The 23,182-nt window shown below is 41.1% G+C and overlaps 2 protein-coding genes across 10 annotated transcripts in view; one reads left to right on the top strand and one right to left on the bottom strand.

Annotated features, from left to right (window-relative positions):
• Positions 1-185: 185 nt before the first annotated feature.
• On the top strand, positions 186-22,735 carry ERAP1 (endoplasmic reticulum aminopeptidase 1). Of its 3 annotated transcripts, none has more exons than XM_079995413.1 (20): positions 186-320; positions 2,038-2,601; positions 3,000-3,138; positions 3,571-3,705; positions 5,114-5,234; positions 6,368-6,522; positions 6,655-6,768; positions 8,654-8,785; positions 9,186-9,317; positions 9,465-9,542; positions 10,831-10,988; positions 11,620-11,699; positions 12,028-12,211; positions 14,047-14,203; positions 14,910-15,094; positions 16,193-16,354; positions 17,672-17,812; positions 17,905-17,986; positions 18,497-18,682; positions 22,600-22,735. In XM_079995413.1, the coding sequence occupies exons 2-19, from the start codon at positions 2,117-2,119 to the stop codon at positions 18,656-18,658; spliced, it is 2,802 nt and encodes a 933-aa protein (XP_079851539.1). In that variant the 5' UTR covers positions 186-320; positions 2,038-2,116; the 3' UTR covers positions 18,659-18,682; positions 22,600-22,735. The 3 variants fall into 3 exon arrangements, with proteins under 3 accessions (XP_079851539.1, XP_079851538.1, XP_079851540.1); XM_079995412.1 differs by lacking the exon at positions 186-320 and adding an exon at positions 356-656; XM_079995414.1 differs by lacking the exon at positions 186-320 and adding an exon at positions 376-615.
• The window catches only part of CAST (calpastatin), a 61,307-nt gene continuing 57,924 nt past the window's right edge, over positions 19,800-23,182 (bottom strand). For all 7 annotated transcript variants that reach the window (XM_079995431.1, XM_079995430.1, XM_079995433.1 and 4 more), the window contains 2 exons: positions 22,567-22,627; positions 19,800-21,099 (listed from right to left, as the gene is read on the bottom strand). In XM_079995431.1, the coding sequence (XP_079851557.1) occupies positions 22,577-22,627 (51 nt within the window). In that variant the 3' untranslated portion in view covers positions 19,800-21,099; positions 22,567-22,576. The remainder of the gene's footprint in view (positions 21,100-22,566; positions 22,628-23,182) is intronic.

Below are 23,182 nucleotides of genomic sequence, written 5' to 3' on the forward strand. Positions count from 1 at the left end.
AACCATGCAATACAATTGAACCATTTCAAACTGCTTAAGGAACTGCTTACAGCTTAAGGAACATACTGTACGTCCAACACTGGACCACGACAAAACTAATCATAGGCTCTCTACAAATAAGGGACTATCTTAAGGCTGCAGCTGTGAACGCAAAAAAAAATGGGAGAGAGAGAGAGAGAAAAGCAGCAACAAGCGCTTTGCTTGGGTACATTTCTCCCCCCCCCTTTTTTTTTTTTTTGAAACTCAAAATCTGCTCGAGCAGGAAGCTGATCTTCCGCCAGCCAAGGTTGTAACGTTGGGACGATATGCTTCAGAAGCAGGTGCACCGACGCGGACAAAATAGAATTGCTTCCTCGACGCCGTAGTTAGTAATATATATAAATTAACGGTGTGCAGCGGGGCTTGCAGACGCCGCTTCCTCGCCCTGGTGCAAAGGCTCGTGCCGCTGGGCGCAAAAGGGCGCAAAAGGCGGAGATCCACTCAAGTCCCCGCGACACCGAGACGCGTAGCGAGGGGAGAAATTCGCTTTCGCTTTCGCTCCCGCGGCTCTGAGGGAGAAGAAGAGGCAGGGGTTGCGGCGGCGGAGGCCTCCTCACGCTTCCTTCCTCCGAATAGGTACGGGGGCCGCGCCAGCGCTGCGGGAGCCGGGAGAGTAGGTACCGCTCGCGGGATAAGGGAGGGGAGCGCAGCGGAGGCGGAGGCCTCTCCGCCGAAGGGGCCTAGCTTTGGCGCGCACCTCTTTTCGCAGTAGGAGCAAGAACGCTCCACTGCGCATGCTCACCCTCAGCAGGCCGCCGCCTCGCCCCCTTTTTTGAGGCCCAGGCCGGGTTTGGGGGCAAGGTGTCGGAGGGGCCTGGCCGCGTGCGTCGCCCCTACCCCACCCCTGTACCTTTCGCCGTCATAGTCAGTCCAGGGATTCGCCCGCAGCCCGCAACACATGTTTTCTCCCCAACGGAATCATGGGAATTGTAGTTTGCCCCTTCACAGGGAGCCATGTTTTCCCAGCACCTTGAAACTACAGTTCCCAGGAATCTTGAGGGGGTGGTGAGGGGGAAGCTCAGGCGTTTGAGCTGTGGAATAAGTAGGCAGCCGCAACGACAAAAATGGCCGAAAATTAAAACTCTACCTGGAGTTGAGGAAAAGTTGCTTCTCCTCCACCCCACCCCCCATCGTGCTAAAAGTCCAGCTCGCTTTGGTGGAATTAGTTGGCAGTAAAATGAGGACAGACCAAGAACTACTGGCTTCTAGCCTGCCCCAAGGGGGTTCCATGTGTATCCCTGGGACTGAGTGCTTGGCATATGGGGCTGCAGAAACAAGCCTTAGACTTGTGCACCTACCTGCTGTGCATATTTTATTTATTTCGAAAGTTTTACAGATTAGCACAACGTTTTGTGTGGTCTATGTGAAAATCTGTAAAAACTTTTTTTTAACGAACATAAGATGACTTAGGCTGTGCACACACCAAACTTTGAAAGCAAATTCATAGCCCATGTCTTCCCCCAAAGAATCTTGGGAATTGTTGTTTACCCCTCAAAGCTGCAATTCCCAGCAGCTTAGCAAACTACAGTTCTTAGAATTTGGGGTGCAGTGGTGCTTTCCATTATTGTTTCTTAAATGTACAGTATGGGGTATACACAGTGCTAGTTACATATCTGGGTAGGCTTGCTAAAATGAAAAGTTTTCCGTAGACATCTGAAATAATGTAGCAAAGGCACCTGCCTCTACTATCAATAGGCAGGGAGTATCAAAGTATAGGTGCCACCACACTAGAAGTTCAGTTCCTTGCACATGCAGAACAGACATCATCATGGCATTTGTAGAAGGGCAAGTTCTGCAGATCAGAGCAGTTGAATAAGACATGTATGATGCAATGGAAGTGCTCCTTCAGTCTCCACTTTATAAATCCAAAGTGCATGGAATTCTGCACTGTTGATGTTTTTCTGACACAAAAGATTGCATTGCTAGGGAAAGCCATAGGTGGTAGTCAAAGAGGTTTTAAAAGGTTTTTCTATTAATTTAATAATGTTTCTTTATTAGATTTGTCACTGGATACAATAACAACCTGACACTGAGATTGCTGCTTCCAGATTATACAGTTGCCTTGAAGAAGCTGAAAATGTTTCTATTGCTAGTCATTTTAAGTCTTGTTCCATTTTTGAGCTGTAATCTCAATAGCCAAACAACAGATTCAAGCACTGGAGGTGGAAGTAATCAATTTCCCTGGAATAAAAGTAGGCTTCCCAAGCATGTCGTCCCAGTTCATTATGATCTTCTTATTCATCCAAATCTCACCACTTTAACTTTTACTGGACTGGCCAAAATAGAGATTATGGTAATTGAACAAACTAGCTCAGTCATCCTGCACAGCAAATATCTCCAGATCACCAAAGCTACCATCCAAGGAGCAACAGGATCCCCTGAGGCTGATAAAGAAGTGACTGTTTTAGAATACCCACCATATGAACAGATTGCACTCGTTGCTACTGAACCACTGCAAATTGAGCACAAGTACATTATTAGCATTGAGTATTCTGCTAATCTCTCAGACAGTTTTCATGGATTCTATAAAAGCTCATATAGAACTCCAGAAGGAGACGTAAGGTAAGTCTATTTTCATTTAGATTTGTATGTATCTTTTTGACCTTCCTGTTTCCTATGATTCATTGCTTCTGTGTTTATAAAGTTCGTGTCATATAGAACACACGCAAAAAACTTGCATATGTGAGGAGCTCCAATCCCACCTTAAAAACCTGTCTGGAAGCACCTTTAGGTTGCAGTCATATGCATATTTATATCAAAGTAAATTTCATTAGCATAATGGAATCTGCTTCTTAATACACTGTTAAAAGTTTTTAAAATATCTCTTTCTTCAATGAAGAAATGAAAGCTGATTTCTATTCATTAGGTGAAATGTTCATCTTTGAATATTTTTACTGTACTACTATGTACTGTACTGCTAACAAAACATATATGTCATGTATTCTTTTTCTTAATTCCAGGGTGCTTGCAGCAACACAGTTTGAACCAACAGCTGCACGTATGGCTTTCCCTTGCTTTGATGAGCCTGCATTCAAAGCTAAATTTTCTATTAAGATCATAAGAGAACCGAAACATCTTGCACTATCCAATATGCCCATTGTAGGTGTATACTTTGTATTCTTTGATCTGCCTAGTTGAGCAAGATAAAGCAAAGTAACGTAGAAAACATTACCGTTGTACACTATAAACCACATCTCATAGGAGTTTATGCTCAAGTTGTGTTCACTTTTGGTGCTCACATAAGAAAGCAAAGCAGAATTTAAAAATGAATATATTCATGTGCTGGAAAAGTGTAAATCTGTTGAGTAGGGCTAGAAATAGGGGGCAATTCCCTCCTGCTAGGTTTCCCTTCTTAACTGACCTGTTTCTAGCTTCTTAGATGTAGGTTTGCAACTGTGAAATGGAGAAAGCATTTAAAAGAGCTATGAGGGAGATAATATATAGTGTATGTGTGTGCGCGCGCGCAAGACCAGAAGTAATGAATGTACTTCAGAGCTAGAGCTGAAATGTAATAGTTTTTACATTTTTTAGGTGGAATCCGTAAACATCGGAGGGCAGCTCATTGAAGACCGTTTTGATGTCAGTGTAAAGATGAGCACTTACCTAGTGGCCTTCATTGTTTCAGATTTCAAATCCGTTTCCAAGATGACTTCCCGTGGAATTAAGGTAAACTTTTCATATCAACGGAAGTGTTGTATATTGATATTTTAAAATTGTAGCAGTTTCAATTTTTAAAGTAATTAGAGCCTAGAAAGGTTTTAAAGAAATTATTATGGGTTAGAGCTAGACTTAGTCATACTTAGAGTAGATCCATTGAAATCAATGGTGCTTAAATTGGTTGTGACTAACTCTGGATCCAACCCTATAGAATTTGGAATATTTTTTCAGTAGTTCTCAAAATGTCTATTGCAATGCTATAAGAAGCAAAAGTTTAGACTTGCACTGGTCGTGCTCCATTTGTTAAGCATCAGTTATATGGATAGCAGCCATTTCACAGCTGTTTACATTTGTTGGTAGAAATGTGTACCAGTAATGCTTAATTTTCTAAACTGCTGGGATAAAAATTAAAAAGCTTGAGTACATGCAGTTGCAAAAAAGACTGAGCACCTGGATAATGAGATAATGTGCCTTTAAATTAAAAAATAATAATAAAGGCAGTCACAGGGCACTTCATCTTTCCTAGTTAGACTTTCAGTTTATCTGCGCTAAAACACCATGAGGTAGCTTAGTATGAGATACAAACAGCCACTGCCCCAGGGTAATCCTGTGTACTTCATTTCTAAGCAAACATTTGAACTTGGTCCCTGTCCAAATTCAACTCTACCCACCACAGTGGCTCTTCCCTATAGAATCATGGAATTGTTAATTTGGAAAGTGCCTTGAGGGCATGGGCATAGACAAGAATTTTGTTAGGGAGTGGCACGACTTTGTTAGGGGGGCAGGACTTGGGGGGCAGGTTAGAACCAATATAATTGGTCAGTATTTCTATTGTTTTCCTTGATCTAGGGGAGCCAACTGCTCCTCTGCCCCCACTTGGCCACGGCCATGCCTGAGAGTCATCTAGCTCAACTTTCTGCAGTTGATAGCCACCCAACCTAGGCTTAAAAACCTCTAAGGAAGGAGAGCGCATCACCTCCCGAGGGAGACCATTCCACTGTTGAACAGCTCTTACCGTCAGAAAGTTCTGCCTGATCCTTAGTCAGAATCTCCACAAGCAACCTCCACAAAATAAAATTTTCTTGATTCCAGGGTTTGACAAGGTTAAAAAGGTTATATAAGATATAGATACTTTCACTGCCATTGTTAGTGTATTTTTTGCTAAATTAAGATCCACCTTCGGAGTCCTTTAATTTGAATGGATCAGGACTATGTCTTCCTAAGAAACATATCCTCTGCCATTGGTTTTTACAGGAGTTTACCTATGCACAGAAGGTAGGCAAAGCTAAATCAAATGTTGGATACCTTTCAACTTTACTCTCATTTTAAGGTGTTAACAAATTAATTATCTTTTATATTTTCTTAAGTTGGAGTTCAGAATTCATCAATGTTTGTGTTTTGTTGTTGGTGATTTTAGGTTTCAGTATATGCTGTACCACATGTGATCAACCAACTGGATTATGCCTTGGATGCAGCAGTAAAACTGTTAGACTTCTATGAGGGATATTTTAGCATTCCATATCCTCTGCCTAAGCAAGGTAAACTCGCTACTTTACTTTTGATAGAAATGTTGGTCTAAATTACACATACATGCAAACGAAACCTACCTATGTATACCATATTTTTCGCTCTATAGGACGCACTTTTTCCCCTCCAAAAATGAAGGGGAAATGTGTGTGTGTCCTATGGAGCGAATGCAGGCTCCTTGGCTTCGCCCCGACGCGCCTGTCCTGGAAGCGGAGGAGGAACAGAAGGGTCTCCTGTTCCTCCTCCCGCTTCGCAGCGACGCGCCTGTCAGCGAAGCGGGAGGAGGAACAGAAGGGTCTCCTTCTGTTCTTTCTCCAGCTTCCCTGAAGGGTGCTGCCCCTTCTCCCTCTCTGCGCAGCGCCTCTCCTGTGAAGGAGAGGCGCTGCGCAGAGAGAGAGAGAAGGTGCAGCGCCCCTTGAGCAACGCGCCTATCAAGCGAAGCCAGAGGAGGAACAGAAGGGTCTCCTGTTCCTCCTCCTGCTTCGCAGCGACGCGCCTGTCCTGGAAGCCGGAGGAGGAACAGAAGAGTCTCCTTCTGTTCCTTCTCCAGCTTCGCTGAAGGGCGCTGCCCCTTCTCCCTCTCTGCGCAGTGCCTCTCCTGTGAAGGAGAGGCGCTGCGCAGAGAGAGAGAGAGAAGGCGCAGCGCCCCTTGAGCAACGCGCCTGTCCAGCGAAGCCCGAGGAGGAACAGAAGGAGACCCTTCTCCAGCTTCCCTGAAGGGCGCTACCCCTTCTCCCTCTCTGCGCAGCACCTCTCCTGTGAAGGAGGGGCGCTGCGCAGAGAGAGAGAGAAGGCGCAGTGCCCCTTGAGCAACGCATCTGTCCTGGCTTCTGCTTTAGCCCTGCGCAGCCTCTTTGGGCAGGGGGAGCCTTCATTCCGCTGCCCTGAAGAGGCTTGGCGCGGTTACCCCAGAAGCCAGAACAGCCACACGGTATCCCGGAAGCCAGATCCCTCTTGCTGTTCTGGCTTCTGGGGTTCAGAATATTTTTTTCTTGTTTTCCGTCTCCCAAAACTATGTGCGCCCTATGGTCCGGTGCGCCCTATGGTGCGAAAAATACGGTATGTTTACTTTCAAAGTTGACTTGTGAATTTATAAATGGAGTGAGCAGGTATGAGGGACAACTTTTTCAAAATGTATTTGCAGACCTTGCAGCTATTCCCGATTTTCAGTCTGGTGCAATGGAAAATTGGGGATTGATTACATACAGGGAATCTGCTTTGTTATACGATCCTGAAAAATCCTCAGCGTCAAGTAGACTTGGAATTACCTTGGTTATAGCCCATGAACTTGCTCATCAGGTAAGTTATCACTAATTTTATACATGAACTTGATAGCTGCGCTAGTCAGTGGATTCTTCAGTGTAATGAAGGCACCAGAGGATTAATTTAAAACAGTTGAAAATCTCTGCTATCAGATGTTTTCTCTTGCAGTGGTTTGGAAATCTAGTCACCATGGAATGGTGGAATGATCTCTGGCTCAATGAAGGATTTGCAAATTTTATGGAATTTGTGTCTGTAAATGTTACCCACCCAGAACTGAAAGTTGTGAGTATTAACATTCCAGTTTTTATAATACTAAAATGTTTCTTAAAATCAATGTTGATTGCTCGCTGAAGATTATAGAACAATTATTATTATTATTGGAAATAAGTCAAACCAACAACAATCACCTGAAAAGATTCTTGTCCATAACTCCAGACACCCTGGACCACAAGTCGTATACTGCTATTCATGTATATGGGGTGGGGCATGGGGGCAGCATGAGTTTCAGGGCTGGGAGACTGATAAAGGACATGTCCCTCTTGGGCAAATAAGCATCCTGGCATTGGTAAACTAATTTGAGATAAAAGCTGCTACCTTGTTTCAGGTGACAGGTGAAATAACATTCTTAATAGGGTAGCACTTCAGTCACCAGAATTGAGATAACATGTAATTATCCCACTACAACTGACAATTAGTTTGCCAATGTCAGGATGTGTGTGCTGTCATCAACGCTGATGTGTGAACGGCCTATAATTGTTTAACAAAAATACATCACTTTAATGGTTTTACATCCACTTTAACATAAGTGTCACTGTCAATATTTTTCACATTTCATTTCCCCCTGACTTCACTGCTTACATTTTTCCTCTCTCTATATATATATTACACGTGTATGTGTATATTCCTGCCAATTTAGGATAACACTTCATGCACTTATAAAGCAGGGGTCCTCAAAATATGGTTCGCGGGCCAGATCTGGCTGCCAGGGTCCTGAACCCGGCCCAACCCGGCAGTTACAGAATCCACCGCTGTCTTAACGGATCTATGGCCTCGGAGGGCAGCACCACCACCCCTAGCACAGAGGAGGCGGGGGAAAGGGTGTGAGGGTCTCCTTGGCCCTCCTCCCTGTTCAGCGCTCCCTTACTCGCTCTAGGCCAGGAGCTGGCAAGGCTTACATTGCCTGGGCTGGTTCACTGCCTCAGAGCCCCCTCCGTGGGTTGGATCATTTTCTGCGTCTGAGCAGACTCAATTTTCTGCATCTGTGTCGATATCCATCTAACAACCATCTCATTAGCCAAAGGCAGGCCCATACTTCCCATTGAAATACTTTTAAGTTTATGTTGATTAAAATCACAAATAAAATATGTGCAGTGTGCATAGGAATTCATTCATATTTTTTTCAAACTATAGCCCTCCCCTCAACAGTGTCTGAGGGACCGTGAACTGGCCCCCTGTTTAAAAAGTTTGAGGACCCCGTTATAAAGGGAACTCTAGCACAAAAAAGCCTATGGTATAATAAGTATTAATCTTTAAGGTGCCACAAAACTCCTTCTTTTTTGTGAAACAGACTAACAAATTTACCCCCTCTGAAAATCAGTCAGGTAATTTGGGGGGGGGGGTTCAAAATTTATTTTTCTTTTAATTCACAAACTTGCATGCTTAGGTACATTGTATGTTTCAAAATCAAAAAGCAGTTGCCAAATGATGGAAAGGCAGGATATCAATCTGCTAATTAATTAATAAAGAGTACAAATATTTTTGTCATAGAAATTAAGTAAAAACACTGATAGCTTTTCAGCTATACTTTTAAATGACACACTAAAACAGCTAACACACAAGTTAAGACTTGCAAGAACAGTAAAACACAAGGACACTTGCTAGAGAGTGGTGGAACTTAATTGCCTTTACAAATTCACCAGAAAACAGAAGACCAGTTCCTAAGTCTTTCATGATACCCATTCTCCCTCCACCCCAAATTTATACAAATGACTACCATTATAATGTGTGAATTGTTATTATTACAAAGGTGATGGTATCTCCTGAGTTGATAATTGTAGTTCTTTGGTTTTGTTAACTTTATGTAAAACCTCTGAAAAATGACAATAAGTAATTTTTAAAAGTGACCTTCAAACCCTATTAAACAAGTACTTTGTTTTTCTTTTATTAGGAAGATCATTTTTTAGGCAATTATTTCTCTGCTATGGAGGTAGACGCCTTAAATTCTTCACATCCTATATCGACCCCTGTTGAAAATCCATCTCAGATTCTAGAAATGTTTGATAGTGTTTCCTATGAGAAGGTAAAATTTTTAAAAATTTCTTATTTATGTATTCTTTCCTTAGTTCTGATGAGATTCTTATAAGCTCTCAGGGGCTCCATGTGCCCTAATATTTTGAGGATATCGACCCACCTTTTTGCCCTTATGCACAGTTCATTACACTATTTATTTTATTCTGTGTAAATGCACTCCTTCCCTCAACCATCAAATACATAATGAATATGTTCTGTAGCATTTGTTTTAATTTATATGGACAAAAATCTAATGTAAAAGCCAGAACCCAAAGATGAGAACGTTATGAAAGATTAGGGCTTAGGAGTGTCCTTATCAGAGCACCTGAACATCTTTTTGCTCCAGATGTAGATAAGCAGACATTGAAAAAGCAAGTGTAGAATTTATCGTTTCACTCCCCTCTTTTCAGGGTGCTTGTCTTCTAAATATGCTACTGCATTATATCAGCCCAGAAGTGTTTAGAGCTGGAATTACAAAATATCTGTCACAATTCAGCTATCAGAACACAGAAAACAAAGATTTGTGGAACAGCTTGTCAGGTGTAAGTATTTTTGCACGTTTTCTACCAGAATACCTAGTGAGCAATGTCATAATTATCAAAGCATTGCTAGCCAGAATTGCTCTTTGAGCGGTATTGTTGCACATGTTTTGAAGCCTTAGGTACCTAATTTCTGAGTTTTGTTGCTAGGTTTGCCCTGCAGAAGCAGCAGGTCAAGGACAAAATGATGGGGTTTGTAGCAGAAGCCAGGAGACAGTCTCAACTTCCGTGAGTTTGTGTTTTATTGCGTACTGTATTTCTGTTTAGAAATTTATAAATTTCATACTAAAGAGGGAGTAGCCACCCTTTCCACGAGTGAGGGTGCATAACACTTAACTGATATTCAGAGCCCAAGGAATCTGTTACTTAGGAGAAAGCATCAGCACCTCATGCTCTACATTAATGGTTTCCTTCTACATGAACAAGTTATGATGAGCATCTGGCTCCCTTTCATGCCTATGAGGAAGAGATTGGAATCTTTTTCTGCTGATTTTAAGCAATCTGCAATTCTCAGTTAAATCCAGATACAGTGAGCTGTAGTTTATTTAAACTATGGTTAGGAAGAAGTCATGGTTGAACACTGGTTTGAGATAGGTTGTTCTAAAACTATACTTTAAACCAGTGGTGGCCAAACTTGGCTCTCCAGCTGTTTTGGGACTACAGTTCCCATCATCCCTGACCACTGTTCCTGTTAGCTAGGGATGATGGGAGTTGTAGTCCAAAAACAGCTGGAGGGCCAAGTTTGGCCACTACTGCTTTAAACAAACCACAGTTTGTCAGCTTCAGACGTCATGCAGAACTGCTTAGTTTAAAACCGGAAGTGGGAGTTCTCCATGATCTTGCACATGTGAAAGAAGGGAAAAAAGGATCTCTGCAACTCATAGATATAGCCAGAAACTATGGTTTCTTATCATAGCTGAACCTTGCAATCTTTCTGAATTGTTAGAAACCAGTACTTCAGTGGAAATCAGATCCCACCTCCAACCAACTTTATTCTTTGTGTGGTTAGCATTGATGCAAAATGGAACTGGTTTTTGTCACCATTTTAATGTTACAGGAAACCATATACTTTCATTCTTAAATGTTTCTCTGCCATACGTCAAAAATGTCACCCCGCACTACAGTGGTGCCTCTCAAAACGAAATTAATTCGTTCCGCGAGTCTCTTCGTCTTGCGGTTTTTTCGTCTTGCGAAGCACCCCTATTAGCGGCTTAGCGGATTAGCGCTATTAGCGGCTTAGCGGCTATTAGCGGCTTAGCGGCTTAGAAAAGGGGGGGGGAGGGAAAAAACTCGCAAGACTCGCAAGACGTTTTCGTTTTGCGAAGCAAGCCCATGGGGAAATTCGTCTTGCAAAGCACCTCAAAAGACAGAAAACCCTTTCGTCTAGCGAGTTTTTCGTCTTGCGAGGCATTCGTCTTACTATGGAAAGTAATACAGATAAGATAGATTTGTAATTTTTATCTGCTACTGCCCAATGAGCAGCATCTCAGTTCATATTTTTGTCCCTGATTTATAGCACTGGACCCAAAATGGGCTTCATGATGTGAAGACCATGATGGACACTTGGACACTGCAGAAAGGATTCCCAGTGGTAACTGTGACATTAGAAGGGAAGAAAGTCCACGTAGACCAAGAGCACTATGTGAAGGCTTCTAGTTCTTCTGCACCAACCGGGTAATGGCAAAGGAGCAAGTGAAGCTCCACCACTGGCTAACATTTAATTATAAAAATATATAAATAATGCAGATTGCACTGTGATTTCTTAACTAGTTAGTATTTAGGGAAGTTTTTAATGTCTGACATTTTAATGTATTTTTAAATCTTTGTTGGCTGGGGAAACCCAGCCAGATGGGCAGGGTATAAATTATTATTATTATTTGAAAAATCATATTGAATATTCTTTTACATCATACAAATGAATCAGCTGAGGGCATGCTAGACTTTCTAAATGAGAAAAAGTTACAATCTCTAAACTGGAGACTGGTTTAATTCTGTCCTGTAGGGAATTTCACTTGTTACATTTCTTTGAGAGCACATGTGACTCATGTCAAAGCCTTAAGGAAACAAAAGCATTTTCTTAAAGATAGGTACTCATAGTAGAGAGTTAATATGGCAGGAATCATTAACCATCTCTGGAAATGCAGGTTTGCTTTTAAGTGTGTGAAAACAGACCTTGCAGCCGTAGAACTCTCAACAAGAAACCCCTCTTTACATCCCCCCAGTCATGCAGCTGAGTGGTCAGCTTAGATATGTGCTTATATAGGCTGTTGAAACAATCAGCTAATCATCATTGATTTTACTGTAGGAATCTGTGGCATGTTCCATTAACGTATATTACCAGTAAATGTGCTGAAGTTCAGAAGTTTTTGCTGACAACTAAAACAGGTATGTTTGACTTAATTCAAATGGGTAAGATGCACAATTATGTTTTCAAGTTTAAGTCATTTTATTATGGAAGTTTATAAGAATTAAGAAGATACAGATGTTCCAGGCTATCCTTTCTCTGTGAAAGGGACTAAAGTTTTAAAAGGGACTAAAGGGACACAGAAGTTTTTATCCACAAAGCAACTGTGTAGTAGACATTAAGGCTAGGTTTTTAAGCAATTTTAACTATTACTAATCAGTTATTTATCTGTGGCTGATAACTGTAAATGAAATGAGTCAAGTACTGCTGGGCAGAAAAATACAAGGTTGTGATATATTTTGTCTGTAGATGACATCATTCTCCCAGAAGAAGTGGAGTGGATAAAATTTAATGTTGGAATGAATGGTTATTATATTGTGCACTATGGAGATGACGGATGGGATGCCCTAATTCGTCTTTTGAAAGAAAACCATCAAGCAATTAGCAGCAATGATAGAGCAAGTCTCATCAATAGTGTATTCCAGATGGTGAGGTAAAGTATGATAGTACACACTAAATATCTCTTTGGTCAGCAATGTGCCATTTTTGTTCTATACAACAGTAATACAGATAACACTACTTCATCACATAATAAAATGAGAGAGACACTCCTGTATCATTTGCAAAATTAGAAATCCAGAACTTCCCCAGTGACGTTGCTTAGGCCATTCCTGCATGAATAATGGGAGAGTTGTGGTAGTATTAAGACAGTGAGAGTTAGAAAAGATAAGAGCTTGAGATCTCCCACCAGATGTCAAAGAGAACAACAACTACCAGACTTTTAGAAGACATCTGAAGGCAGCCCTGTTTAGGGAAGCTTTTAATGTTTGATGGATTACAGTATTTTAATATTTTTTTGGAAGCTGCCCAGAGTGGGCGGGGTATAAATATATTATTATTATTATTATTATTATTATTATTATTATTATTATTATTAATAATTTATTTATCATCATCATCATCATCATCTCAGAATTAAATACTGCTTCCTGTTCCAATAAAATATAATAGCTCTCCTAGTTCTTGCCCATTGACACAATGTCGTCTTGAACCAATCTTTTACAGACGTCACTACATTTTTTGCTAGCATAAGGAATGAGCACATACGTGTTTATAGCCTTCTTAGACACAGGCCTTTTCCCTAGAAATTGGCCTCATGATTTTTGGCACAGCCATTACAAGAGATTTATAGGATGTTCCCATCCTACTTAGGGGGAGTATATTGCAGAAATACAGCAAGCTCACAACTTTGGTGGTGGTTACATTCCTAAAGCCGAAATTGTGTGTAGTCAAAATGCATTGGGTTCAATGGCAGGTGGCATTTCCAAAGTCATTTTCCCTGGAGCGCCACCCCTCTTCTAACCCCTTTCTATTTTTTTGCCTTGTGCGTAAAGCTTGAATGCACACAAGTTCAATGTGCACAAGTTGTGGGCTTACTGTATAGATCTTGTAATGAATATGTTGTGTCAGCTAACGTACACAGCTGATGTACGTCTCTGAGACAGCACATGATAATGAACTGCAGCAGGGAAGGTGCCTATTTAGCAAAGTAATTTGGTCCCTGTTCCGGCGGCAGCCCTTGGTTGAGGTCCCAGAGCTGAGGATATATGATATAGCCAACTTGCTTTGCTAAGCAGGGCTGCGTCTAGTCAGTGTCTGGATGGGAGACTGTACTGAGAGCCTTATGTATACCAACTTCAGTTCCATGTTGGAAGAAAAGTGGGGTATAAATGTACTAAAAAAAATACATAGCCAGAGACAGGAACTATTGTTGGTTAAGAAGGGGGCTGGCTTTCATGAGAGAGAGAGAGAGAGAGAGAGAGAGAGAGAGAGAGTGTGCATGCATGCAGATCAGTACTGTTCTGATGACCTGTGGGCAGGATTACAAACCTGGGTTAATTCAGGAAGACCACAAAACCTGGTAAAAAGCACGAATAAATCTAGGATGTATAGGATAGAGTAGGAAGTATGCAAGACAGAGAAGCCTGGCAAGACAGATAATAAGCAACGTTGCTGCTGAAACTGCTGCTGGCAGTTTTAATGTATTATCATATTGCTACACTTTCCTGAACTCAGTGTATATAACACAACATGCGGACAGCTGCAGAAGTTCAACACTCCAAACCATGTTTTGCTTTTGCACAATTTGCCATTGCGGTGGGCAAAAATTCAGGAAGGTTTCATTCATAACATTAGCTGTTAAAAAGGAAAACACTAAGATTAGTGTTGCTAATATGTATTAAAAATGAAAAAACTCTATACACTGAATGATTCAGCCTCTTTAACAAATATTTTAATGTGTTATTACTGACACTTTGTTTCCCACAGTGCTGAAAAGCTGTCGATTACTAAAGCTCTTGATTTAACAATATACCTACAACATGAAACTGAAATTACTCCCGTGCTTGAAGGATTGGATGAGCTGATACCTTTGTACAAACTTACGGAGAAGAGGGACATGAGAGACATAGATAATCAATTAAAGGTAAGAAGGGGAAGACTGAAAAATAGCCGCCAACACTTGCAGGCTGTCAGCTCACATACTGAGGTTATTGGCAATAATTTTATGAATGTATATGTGTTGTACTGTAGAATGAAAGCAAGCTGCTTTATTATTTTGATTCTCACGGGATGCGAGAGTCAGTAGGGGCAGCATCCATCACAATATAGAGTGTACGACCAGCATATCATTAATGGAAAGAAGCCAAACAATAACTGTTAGTATTTAAAGAAACAGCAAACACTACCTGCTTAAAGCAATTGGAAATTAGATAAGGTTAATATGTTATGATTTTATTTTAATATGATGCATGCTTCTTTTTTAAAAGAAAAAGTTCATCATGATGCAAGGGAGCAGGGTTTCCATTTATGTAGGTTGTTGTTTTTCTGGAACATAGATACGAAGCTGCCTTGAAACCATTAGCTCCTGTGTGCATGTGTTTTATAATCAGAATTTCAGGTGGTTAATTATGATACCTACTTAAATCATTTATTGTTCCATTGTGTTTCAGTTTGGTTATTAAACAACTGCTTCCTTCAGCCATGGAAGTACATTTGTGTGTGTGTGTGTGTGTGTGTGTGTGTGTGTAATTGCCTTTCCCATTCTGCTTATATATACAGTTTTTAACAGATTTGGTTAAAAAATTGATTTCACGTGTATGTTTTTTTGTATGTTTGTGAAATCACTCTAGGGATACATAGTCAATCTAATGAAAAATATGATTGACAAACAGTCTTGGGACGATGCTGGGACAGTGTCTGAGCGACTACTTCGGAGCAGTCTTCTGGGGTTTGCTTGCGTACGAAAGTACCAACCGTGTGTGGACAAAGCAAAAGAGTTCTATACAAAGTGGAAGGACTCCGATGGAAATTTCCAGTACGTGTTTCTCTTCTGTAAGCAGCATAGCATCTTCAGGCTTCACAGGGCAAAAACATGCATCGTGGCAACTTAAATGCTGTAACACCACCCCAGTTTAGCATACAAAACCAGGGAAATAAAAAAAAATCCTTCCAGTAATTTTTTAAATTTTATTTTGACTACAGCAGACCAACACAGCTACCTACCTGTAACTAAAACCAGGGAAGTCGCTGTGTTGTGGCTGCTCAGTCCAGCTGGGTGGGAGAGCATGAAATCACTGGTTAGAGGAAATTTGCTATTACCTGTGAATTTGCCTTTTCAGTGATTCTTGAGATGAGGCAGTCTGACTTGAGTAGTAATTTGCAATTGAATCCAGACATGGAATAATAGAATCGCAGAGTTGGAAGGGATTGCAAGGGTCTGTGGCAATCACACAGGGTTCCCGGACGTTTCACCGTCTATTGATCCCTGTGCCACCACTTTATTTCTCGCTGCCACCACCCAGGCCCTACTGGTAAAATACTGAGTCCAGTCAGGGTTAAATTGGAACATAAACTTCTGTTTATTTATTGCAGTTTAACAAGCATGTGGTTTCATAAACAATCTCAGTCAATTACAATCATGGGGTGCCTAGCCAGACCTATATCTTCCGCTACTTGCTCTCACTCACTAAACCACCTCTCAGATATTTACTTGTCTTGCCAGGTCCTAACTGTTCCTGACTCAGCTTATTTCGCTACACTAACTCAACCTACCCACAGACTCTATCCTAATTCACTCCCACTCCAACCAACTCTCAACCAACTCCCCCTTTGCCCCTCCCAGAGCTGGTTTTATAGTCCCTCTGACTCCACCCCCCTGGGTTCTGATTGGTTAACCTGTTTAACTTTTTCACCTCCAGCACTCTCATATGTTAATGTCACAGCATCATCTAGTCCAACCCCCTGCAATGCAGATATCTCAGCTAAAGCACCCAAAAGAGGTAGTCCTCCAAGCTCTTCTTATAAGCCTCCATTGAAAGAGAGTCCACAACCTCCTGAGAGAGTCCATTCCACATAAGAAACCAACACCAAGAGATGCATGTCAGAACTAACCTGAAGCCTCCATTTGTTGCAGTTTGCCCAATGACATCAAGTTTGCGGTATATGCTGTTGGAGCACAGACGGATGAAGGCTGGGACTTCCTTTTCAGCAAACACAAGCTGCCCGAATTTAATACTGAGAAAAGGATAATTGAATCTGTTCTCAGCCTAAGCCCAAATAAGAAGAAGCTTGAATGGTGAGTACAGTGGAACCTTGAGTTGCGGACATAATCTGTCCCGGAAGCACATCAAAGTGTTCGCATCCAGAAGTGTCGCGTCTGCGCGCAGCACAGTTTAGCACTTCTGTGCCTGTGCGAGTGGCGAAACCCAGAAGTAACCATTTTGGTACTTCCGGGTTGCTGCGGGACGCAACTTGAAAAGACATAACCTGAAGCAGACGCAACATGAGGTATGACTGTATTCTCTGTAAACATGAACGGCTTTAAATTAAAAGAGAGATGTTGTAAATGCAAGGCCACAGCCACCCGTATTTTCATCATCTCTTAACCATTGCAATGCAACAAGAAACAACAACATTGTAGCATTGGATTTGAACGAAGTGTCTCACAGTTAAAGGTCAGTGCACACACCAATTGCACATTTTGTTCATGTGCACTGGCTTGAAGCATATAAATGCTGTTTCACATTGTGGCTGTTCCTATGGAATTAGAAGCTGGAACGGGGTAAGGCAGGGCAGATCAGATTTTTAGGTGAGGTGCAGGAGACAAAGGTGAATAAGTGGTGTCTTATCTTCAGCTGCAGGCCAGCTTTTTCATTCTTTTAGGTCTGGGTGCGTTCTGAGCGTTCTGTCTCCCACTGCTCGTCTTCGCCAAAGATTTCAAAGAGAAGGAACCCTTCCCCACAGCACAGATGAGATTAATCTGAATAGTTAATTTCCCCCTTTGATACAGATTTCCCCCATTTCAGCTTTTCAATCAAACTTCTCTATGGCCCCTAGGCTCTTCCACATTTTGTAACTAGGGAAGAAACAGCGTCAGCCCACTATACCCCCATCTTTCAGCCCGAAATCTACCTTCGAAGGCCTTCTGGTGGTTCCCTCAGTGCGAGAAGTGAGGTTACAGGGAACCAGGCAGAGAGCCTTCTCAGTAATCGTGCCTGCCTTGTCAGATGTCAAGGAAATAAACATCTGAAGGCAGCCCTGCATCTGGAGGTTTTTGATGTTTGATGTTTTATTGTGGTTTTGTAATTTGTTGGAAGCCACCCAGAGTGGCCGAGGCAACCCAGTCAGATGAGCGACATACAGAATTTATTATTATTATTATTATTCCTGCGTGTGGCACAGTACCCCCTTTCAGCACCTTTTCTTCTTTCCATGCTGACTATATGAGAGGATGCTTGGGGGAAATGAAGAATAATCTCTCTGCAGCGAAAGCTAAGGGTATGAAATCAAATAGCCATTACACTGTGTACCATTTATTCGTACTCGAGTTTTCCTGTTCCTATTAAGGTAATAATATTCTTTTCTCACACTGAGGTTTCTTTTCTTTGTTTAGGTTAATGGAGCAAGGTTTACAGGATGACTTAATAAAAATGCAGGATCTTCCGTATATTGTTCTCTCTGTTGGAAGGAACCCTGAGGGTTATCAGTTAGCCTGGAAGTTTCTAAAGCAGAATTGGCAGACATTTGTAAAAAAGTAAGTTTTAAATATTATCGCTCCTTGTACTCCTGTTTATTTTCTTTCTAATATAAAAATATTTACTTCATGCACTTCTTCTGTTTGCATAGGTTTGAACTTGGTTCGAATACCGTTGCACACCTGGTTACTAGATTGACAAATAAATATTCCACAAAGGAACAACTTGAAGAAGTAAGCATATCTCGCAACCTGCATTATATGTCCATGAGACTCCATGATTTCATTTTTTAAAAATTAATTGCTTTTCACACATGCATCTCAAGGCAAAGTGCAGCAGCAGTTGTTGTTTAAAGCAAAATGGACATCCATGGCAAACTGACAAGTTGTATTATTATAGCTTCTTGGAACCCAACATATAAATGCATGAGACATTTATGATACTTAACTGCTCATATGCTGTTCTGCTTCCATTTATATTATCTCTTTGTAAATCTGAAGCAAAAGGCCTTTGAAAACACTTGTAATTCATGTACAATTTGGACGACAGGCACATTTCTTTTCTTTATGCCTCCATGACTGAGAATCTCTTATGACTAAATCCAGGCTGTACAGTTAGTGGCATTGGTACAGGAAGAATAGGATGCAGTCTCCTACAACGTTTTTTCTTTTTTCAAATCCCATTGAAGATAATGGGAATAGTACAAGAATTTATTGTGGTATTTATTTATTTTTACTCAACAGGTAAAAAGTTTCTTCAACTCCCAAGGCAAAAAAGTTTCAGAGCTCCGTGCTGTCTACCAAGCAATAGAAACCATTGAAGAAAATATTCAGTGGATGGATAAGAACCTTGAAAAAATCAAGGAATGGTTACACACCAATAGCGGAATGTGGAACTCTGCATGAAGCACGATTTCAGAATGAAGAATGGTAAGTTCTTGAAAAGATATTAAAAATGCTACTTTCGTAAACGTAAGTTTTTATAAAATTCTAAAAACTGGAACACTGATTAGTACATATATTTGAGCTTATTCTAATGACAGAGGTTGGAAAATATGAAATATACTTCCAAAGTGGAGGAAATAGCATTAAGGCCTTGCATGCATGTCAAGTTATGCATTTACAACAGGAGTGGTGAAAATTGGACCTGTCTTAGACCAGGTCTTTATGCCTCTCTAACTAGAGTCTGGGACTCCTCCTAGGCAATTCCCTTCTCAAATGCTTGTGTGTGACTGAAACATGTCCTAGAACTGATTATGCCTCTTGCTTGCGTGGATGGAGGAAGGAGAGATATCTGTGTGTTGGGATGTAGAAAATCTGACTTTTCCATAGCTGGAATGTTGCCAACTATACTGTAGCAAGTAACATACATTACTTCACCTACAGAGGATCAGGACCTTTTGATTCCATAGGTCCACTTTTGCATTATTTCTGAACTCAGATAAGGTATGGTTAACTCTTAACTGCAGTTTATGCAGCTGTCCGTTTCAGACCACAGTCTCAGATAATACTGCACAGTATTTAACTGAAACAAGTACTTCTGATCTGATGACTGCCCCCAGAGGAGACAGTGGATGTGAGTGGGAGCATGCAAGCCTAAGGCTTGCCGCCTTAATGAGAAGCCATTCTTCCAGACGCAGCCATAAACTACAAGATCCAGTAAAATAAATTGCACTATGTTCGAGAGCTCATTCCCAGCTCTGCTGAACATACGTGAAATTTTAAAGCACCCAATAGTTCAGTGATCGAGAAAAGAGCTTAAGACTCTTAATTCCAGTGTTGTGGGTTTGAGCCCCCTGTTGGGTGAAAGATCCCTGCATTGCAGGAGGTTGAACCAGACGCCCCTTGTAGCCCCTTCCAACTCTACAATTCTGTATCAAGGGTCTGATCCAATAACTGAGTGTGCAGCACTGCTGCATTGGGATAGAAAAGGTCTTTTGGTTTGGTGGAAACCTGTAAAAGGTACCTTCTTCTAGCCACAGCCAGTGTTCTTGTCTCACAATGGCAATAATAAGGACACAGTTCACAAATACAATTTACAAGGTAATACATTCTAAAACTTTATTAGTGTGACAGGCAATCTTAATACAGACTTTCAAAAACAGTCCGGTATTAACATTAGATTGTCAAGGACAGTCAAAATTCTGATGTCCCCAGAGGAACATCTCCTGCGCTTGCTCCTTTTGAAGTAAGTAAGAGCGATGGCAGAAAGTGGCCACGCTCCTGTGTAACTCCCATGCAGTTCAAAGGGCCTTGCACAGTTGATATTCCTCGCAGGCTGCGGCTTATATAATTTGACCATGGTAGTCTAGAGAACTAGCTACCTGGAAGCAGACTTGACCAAACCAGGAGTAGCACCTTACTCCAAAAGTCAATAAAAAAATTGCTACTCATAATGAAAAGCATATCAGAACCTGCTGTTGGAGCCATAGCTTTTCTCACTGCAAGGAATACCAAAAAGGGGGGTGGGGAATAAAACATGGAAGTTGAGCAAGCATTGCATCCAAATTAGTTCACAAAGCACCTCTGTATTCAGCTGTGATGTGAATTTATACATCAGAAACAAGCTGTGTAATCTGGATTCTGGGGGTGGGGTGGGGGGAGCTATACCAGTGTAACTTATAGGAACATATTGGAGTCCTATGTGCATCCTTTCTGGAGTACCCCTATGCAATAGCAATTCAGATGCAATATTATGCCCTTTCTGCAAGCCACTGACAGGCGGTCACAATCAGAACTCAAGGTTTCAAATGAAAATACTAGCGGCACTGTTCATATTGAATACTATGTTATTAGAAGCCAAAGACTGAGAAACAATTGCTTCTACTCTTCTCCCACGTTTAAATCTTAGCAACTGATTACTCACTTCTCACTAACTATTCTTCAAAAGGAATACCCGCAGGCAGATGATAGCCAAAACACATTATATTCCAGAATATTTAGAGCATTCATTATACTAAAAAACCAAAAACCAAACCACAGCTTTTCTGAACACTGCTGAGATTTTCAGGCACTATGTGTAGATTATGTGCAAAATTTGCAGACTTTTTTTCTTTTTGCATTGCTATTAAATCCGTAGAAATACTTTTCTTACAAATATAAAGCGTCCGTTCCCTCTCATAACTGAAGAAAATTACAAAATAAGAGACAGTAAAATAAATGGAAAAAGGTCATCCTTGAAAATAGTAAGATTCATGCCTCTCTTGCCATTATATCCAAATACCATGATACAAAAACCACCCAGGAGACTATCTTGCTTCTGCAAAATAGCTTCTTCTCTTTTTTTTTGTTCAAGTGCAGCTATCCACCAGCAAAACAAAGACTTTTTTGCATTAGCGATGAAAAGCCTAGACAGAGAGGAAAGGAGAGCACATTATTTAGCCAGTAAGGGGAGGAAACGTTATCTCATAAAACAAAATTCAGCAGGTTCCCAACAAAAAATAAATATGCAAGTTGAAGCCACCAGCATGGTCTATCTGTGGACTCATGCAAACTTCCTTGCAATTTGTTCTGATTCAGTGGTAATCGGCAGATTTTCCTGGGAAAGCAGGAGGACAAAAAAAAAAACCCCGCTCAGACGCAGACTTAGAAAGTGCAGACTTGTGCCTGGAAAGCACATTGCAAAAGGAAGTCTGGATGAGCCCTGTGTGTTGGTATTTATGTGTCCGGTACAAGTATCGGATCCCCTTGCCTGCCCTATGCAATGTAATTTGCTCACTCTGATGGTGGTTGCTTGCCTCAAGCGGAAAACAGGTGCTGCCAAAGCAAGAAACTTCTCTCTCTCTCTCAAAAAAGGAGAGGCACTAGAGGCTGCAACTGAAGCACACAGTAGCAATTCTGTATACAAGCATGAAATAGGTGAAGGATCTTCCAAGGACCCATAGGATGTTCTCTGAGAGAGGTCTCAAAGCCCCTCAGAGCTGCCATGAAAGCCTCTGCAGCAGTAAGAGGAAAAGAGAGGGATGTGCAGGATCCAAAGCCAACTTTGATCCAGATTCAACTCACTTGACATGACCGTGAAATGCAATAAAACTTACATTTTTAGACCCTTGTTTTTTAGAGCAGGTATTTTAATTTTCAGAGCTCTTGGGAAAATTAATACCAATTGATAGAATTCCTGCTACTTAACAGTATGTGAAATCTCATGCATTTATTTTTCAAAAAGTATTTCAATAATAAATGCTGGTGTCCTTTTTCTGGAGCCATTCCAGCATTTTAAAGGTACTTTACAAAGATGCTTTACCCATATATAATGCATATTTCACATTAAAGATGCATGTTTCTCACGTTTTGCTAAATGCAAAAGTAATTTTAAATATACTGTTTGAAGGAGAATTTAGCATGCCAGGTGCAGTGTAAAACACAAGCATACTCAGAGCTTTTACTAATCTAAAGTGCAACCAACCAATAGTCAGTAGGTTTCTTGGTTGAACTGCACTTAGACTATTCTATGTAGAAAACAGCTCTGCACATGCAGTATATAAATACTGTGGGTCAGTCCACACATTAGGAGTTTGGTAGATGTGAAGCCTCATAAACAAGCTATCTCAGCCTATACTGACTGCAGGAATAAGGGATGGGGTACCTTAGAGCTAAACAGGCAACTGTAACCTGAAACAGTTTCTAACCCTCTTACAGGGCAGTGTTGCCAGTGGGTCTGGGGAAGAACCCAAAGGTGGAGGAACCAAAATGCACAAATCTCTGCTGGGTGCACAATGGAAGGGAGTGGAAACACGTATTTTCAGAAAAATCAATTCATTCTTCATGCATAAGTGTGCACACAAATTTGCATGATTAAGTCTAACAGTTCTTACCTGGTAACATTTAACTCTTTTTCTGTTTCTCAGATTTTGCGCTGGAAGACTGCTCCTTTGCCTTAACGGGAAAAAGCAACAACATGTTATTGGCTGGAATGCTGAGGTCACGTAACAAACACTGTGAATAAACATTTGAAATAAAACACAGCCATTTAAGTAAAACAAAGCTTGAAATCAAAGTGTTTATCATGAATAAGGAAGTGGAGAGACACACATTTGAGAGGGCTAAAAACTACACATGAATGGCTTTTCTGAAGTTTTGTTTTTATTTTCATGCATCCCTGGAGAGAGCCAGCATTTGATCATAACAGTGGCACAGGGGAGCTGAACGCTCCCTTCCTTCAATTGTTTCTGATTAAAGCACTACCTCCCTGTGAAAGATGCTGTCAGTTTGAGAGAGAGAGGGGGAATGCAGGTATAAGTATTTCTACACACAAATGCACACTAACCACCCACCAGGAGGCCCACAATTCTAGATTGGGGGAAATGCAGGGAGGGAGAAAGAGTTGCGCATCCCAATCTTCCTCTGTGCCACAAATGTTGGACACCCTATATAACACATAGTTTGACATTTAAAATGAATGGCTACATTCATGATCACTGTGCAGTGATT

This window comes from Podarcis cretensis, assembly GCF_951804945.1.
Source record: "Podarcis cretensis genome assembly, chromosome: 11".
Classification (NCBI taxonomy): Eukaryota; Metazoa; Chordata; class Lepidosauria; order Squamata; family Lacertidae; genus Podarcis; species Podarcis cretensis.

Bases quoted from the DNA above. Each gene is read 5' to 3' on its own strand.
- ERAP1 (XM_079995413.1), top strand. From the start codon at position 2,117: ATGTTTCTATTGCTAGTCATTTTAAGTCTTGTTCCATTTTTGAGCTGT. The intron at 3,706-5,113 runs GTAAACTTTTCA...TGGTGATTTTAG, and splicing joins TGACTTCCCGTGGAATTAAG to GTTTCAGTATATGCTGTACC. The intron at 10,989-11,619 runs GTAATGGCAAAG...ATTTTACTGTAG, and splicing joins AGTTCTTCTGCACCAACCGG to GAATCTGTGGCATGTTCCAT.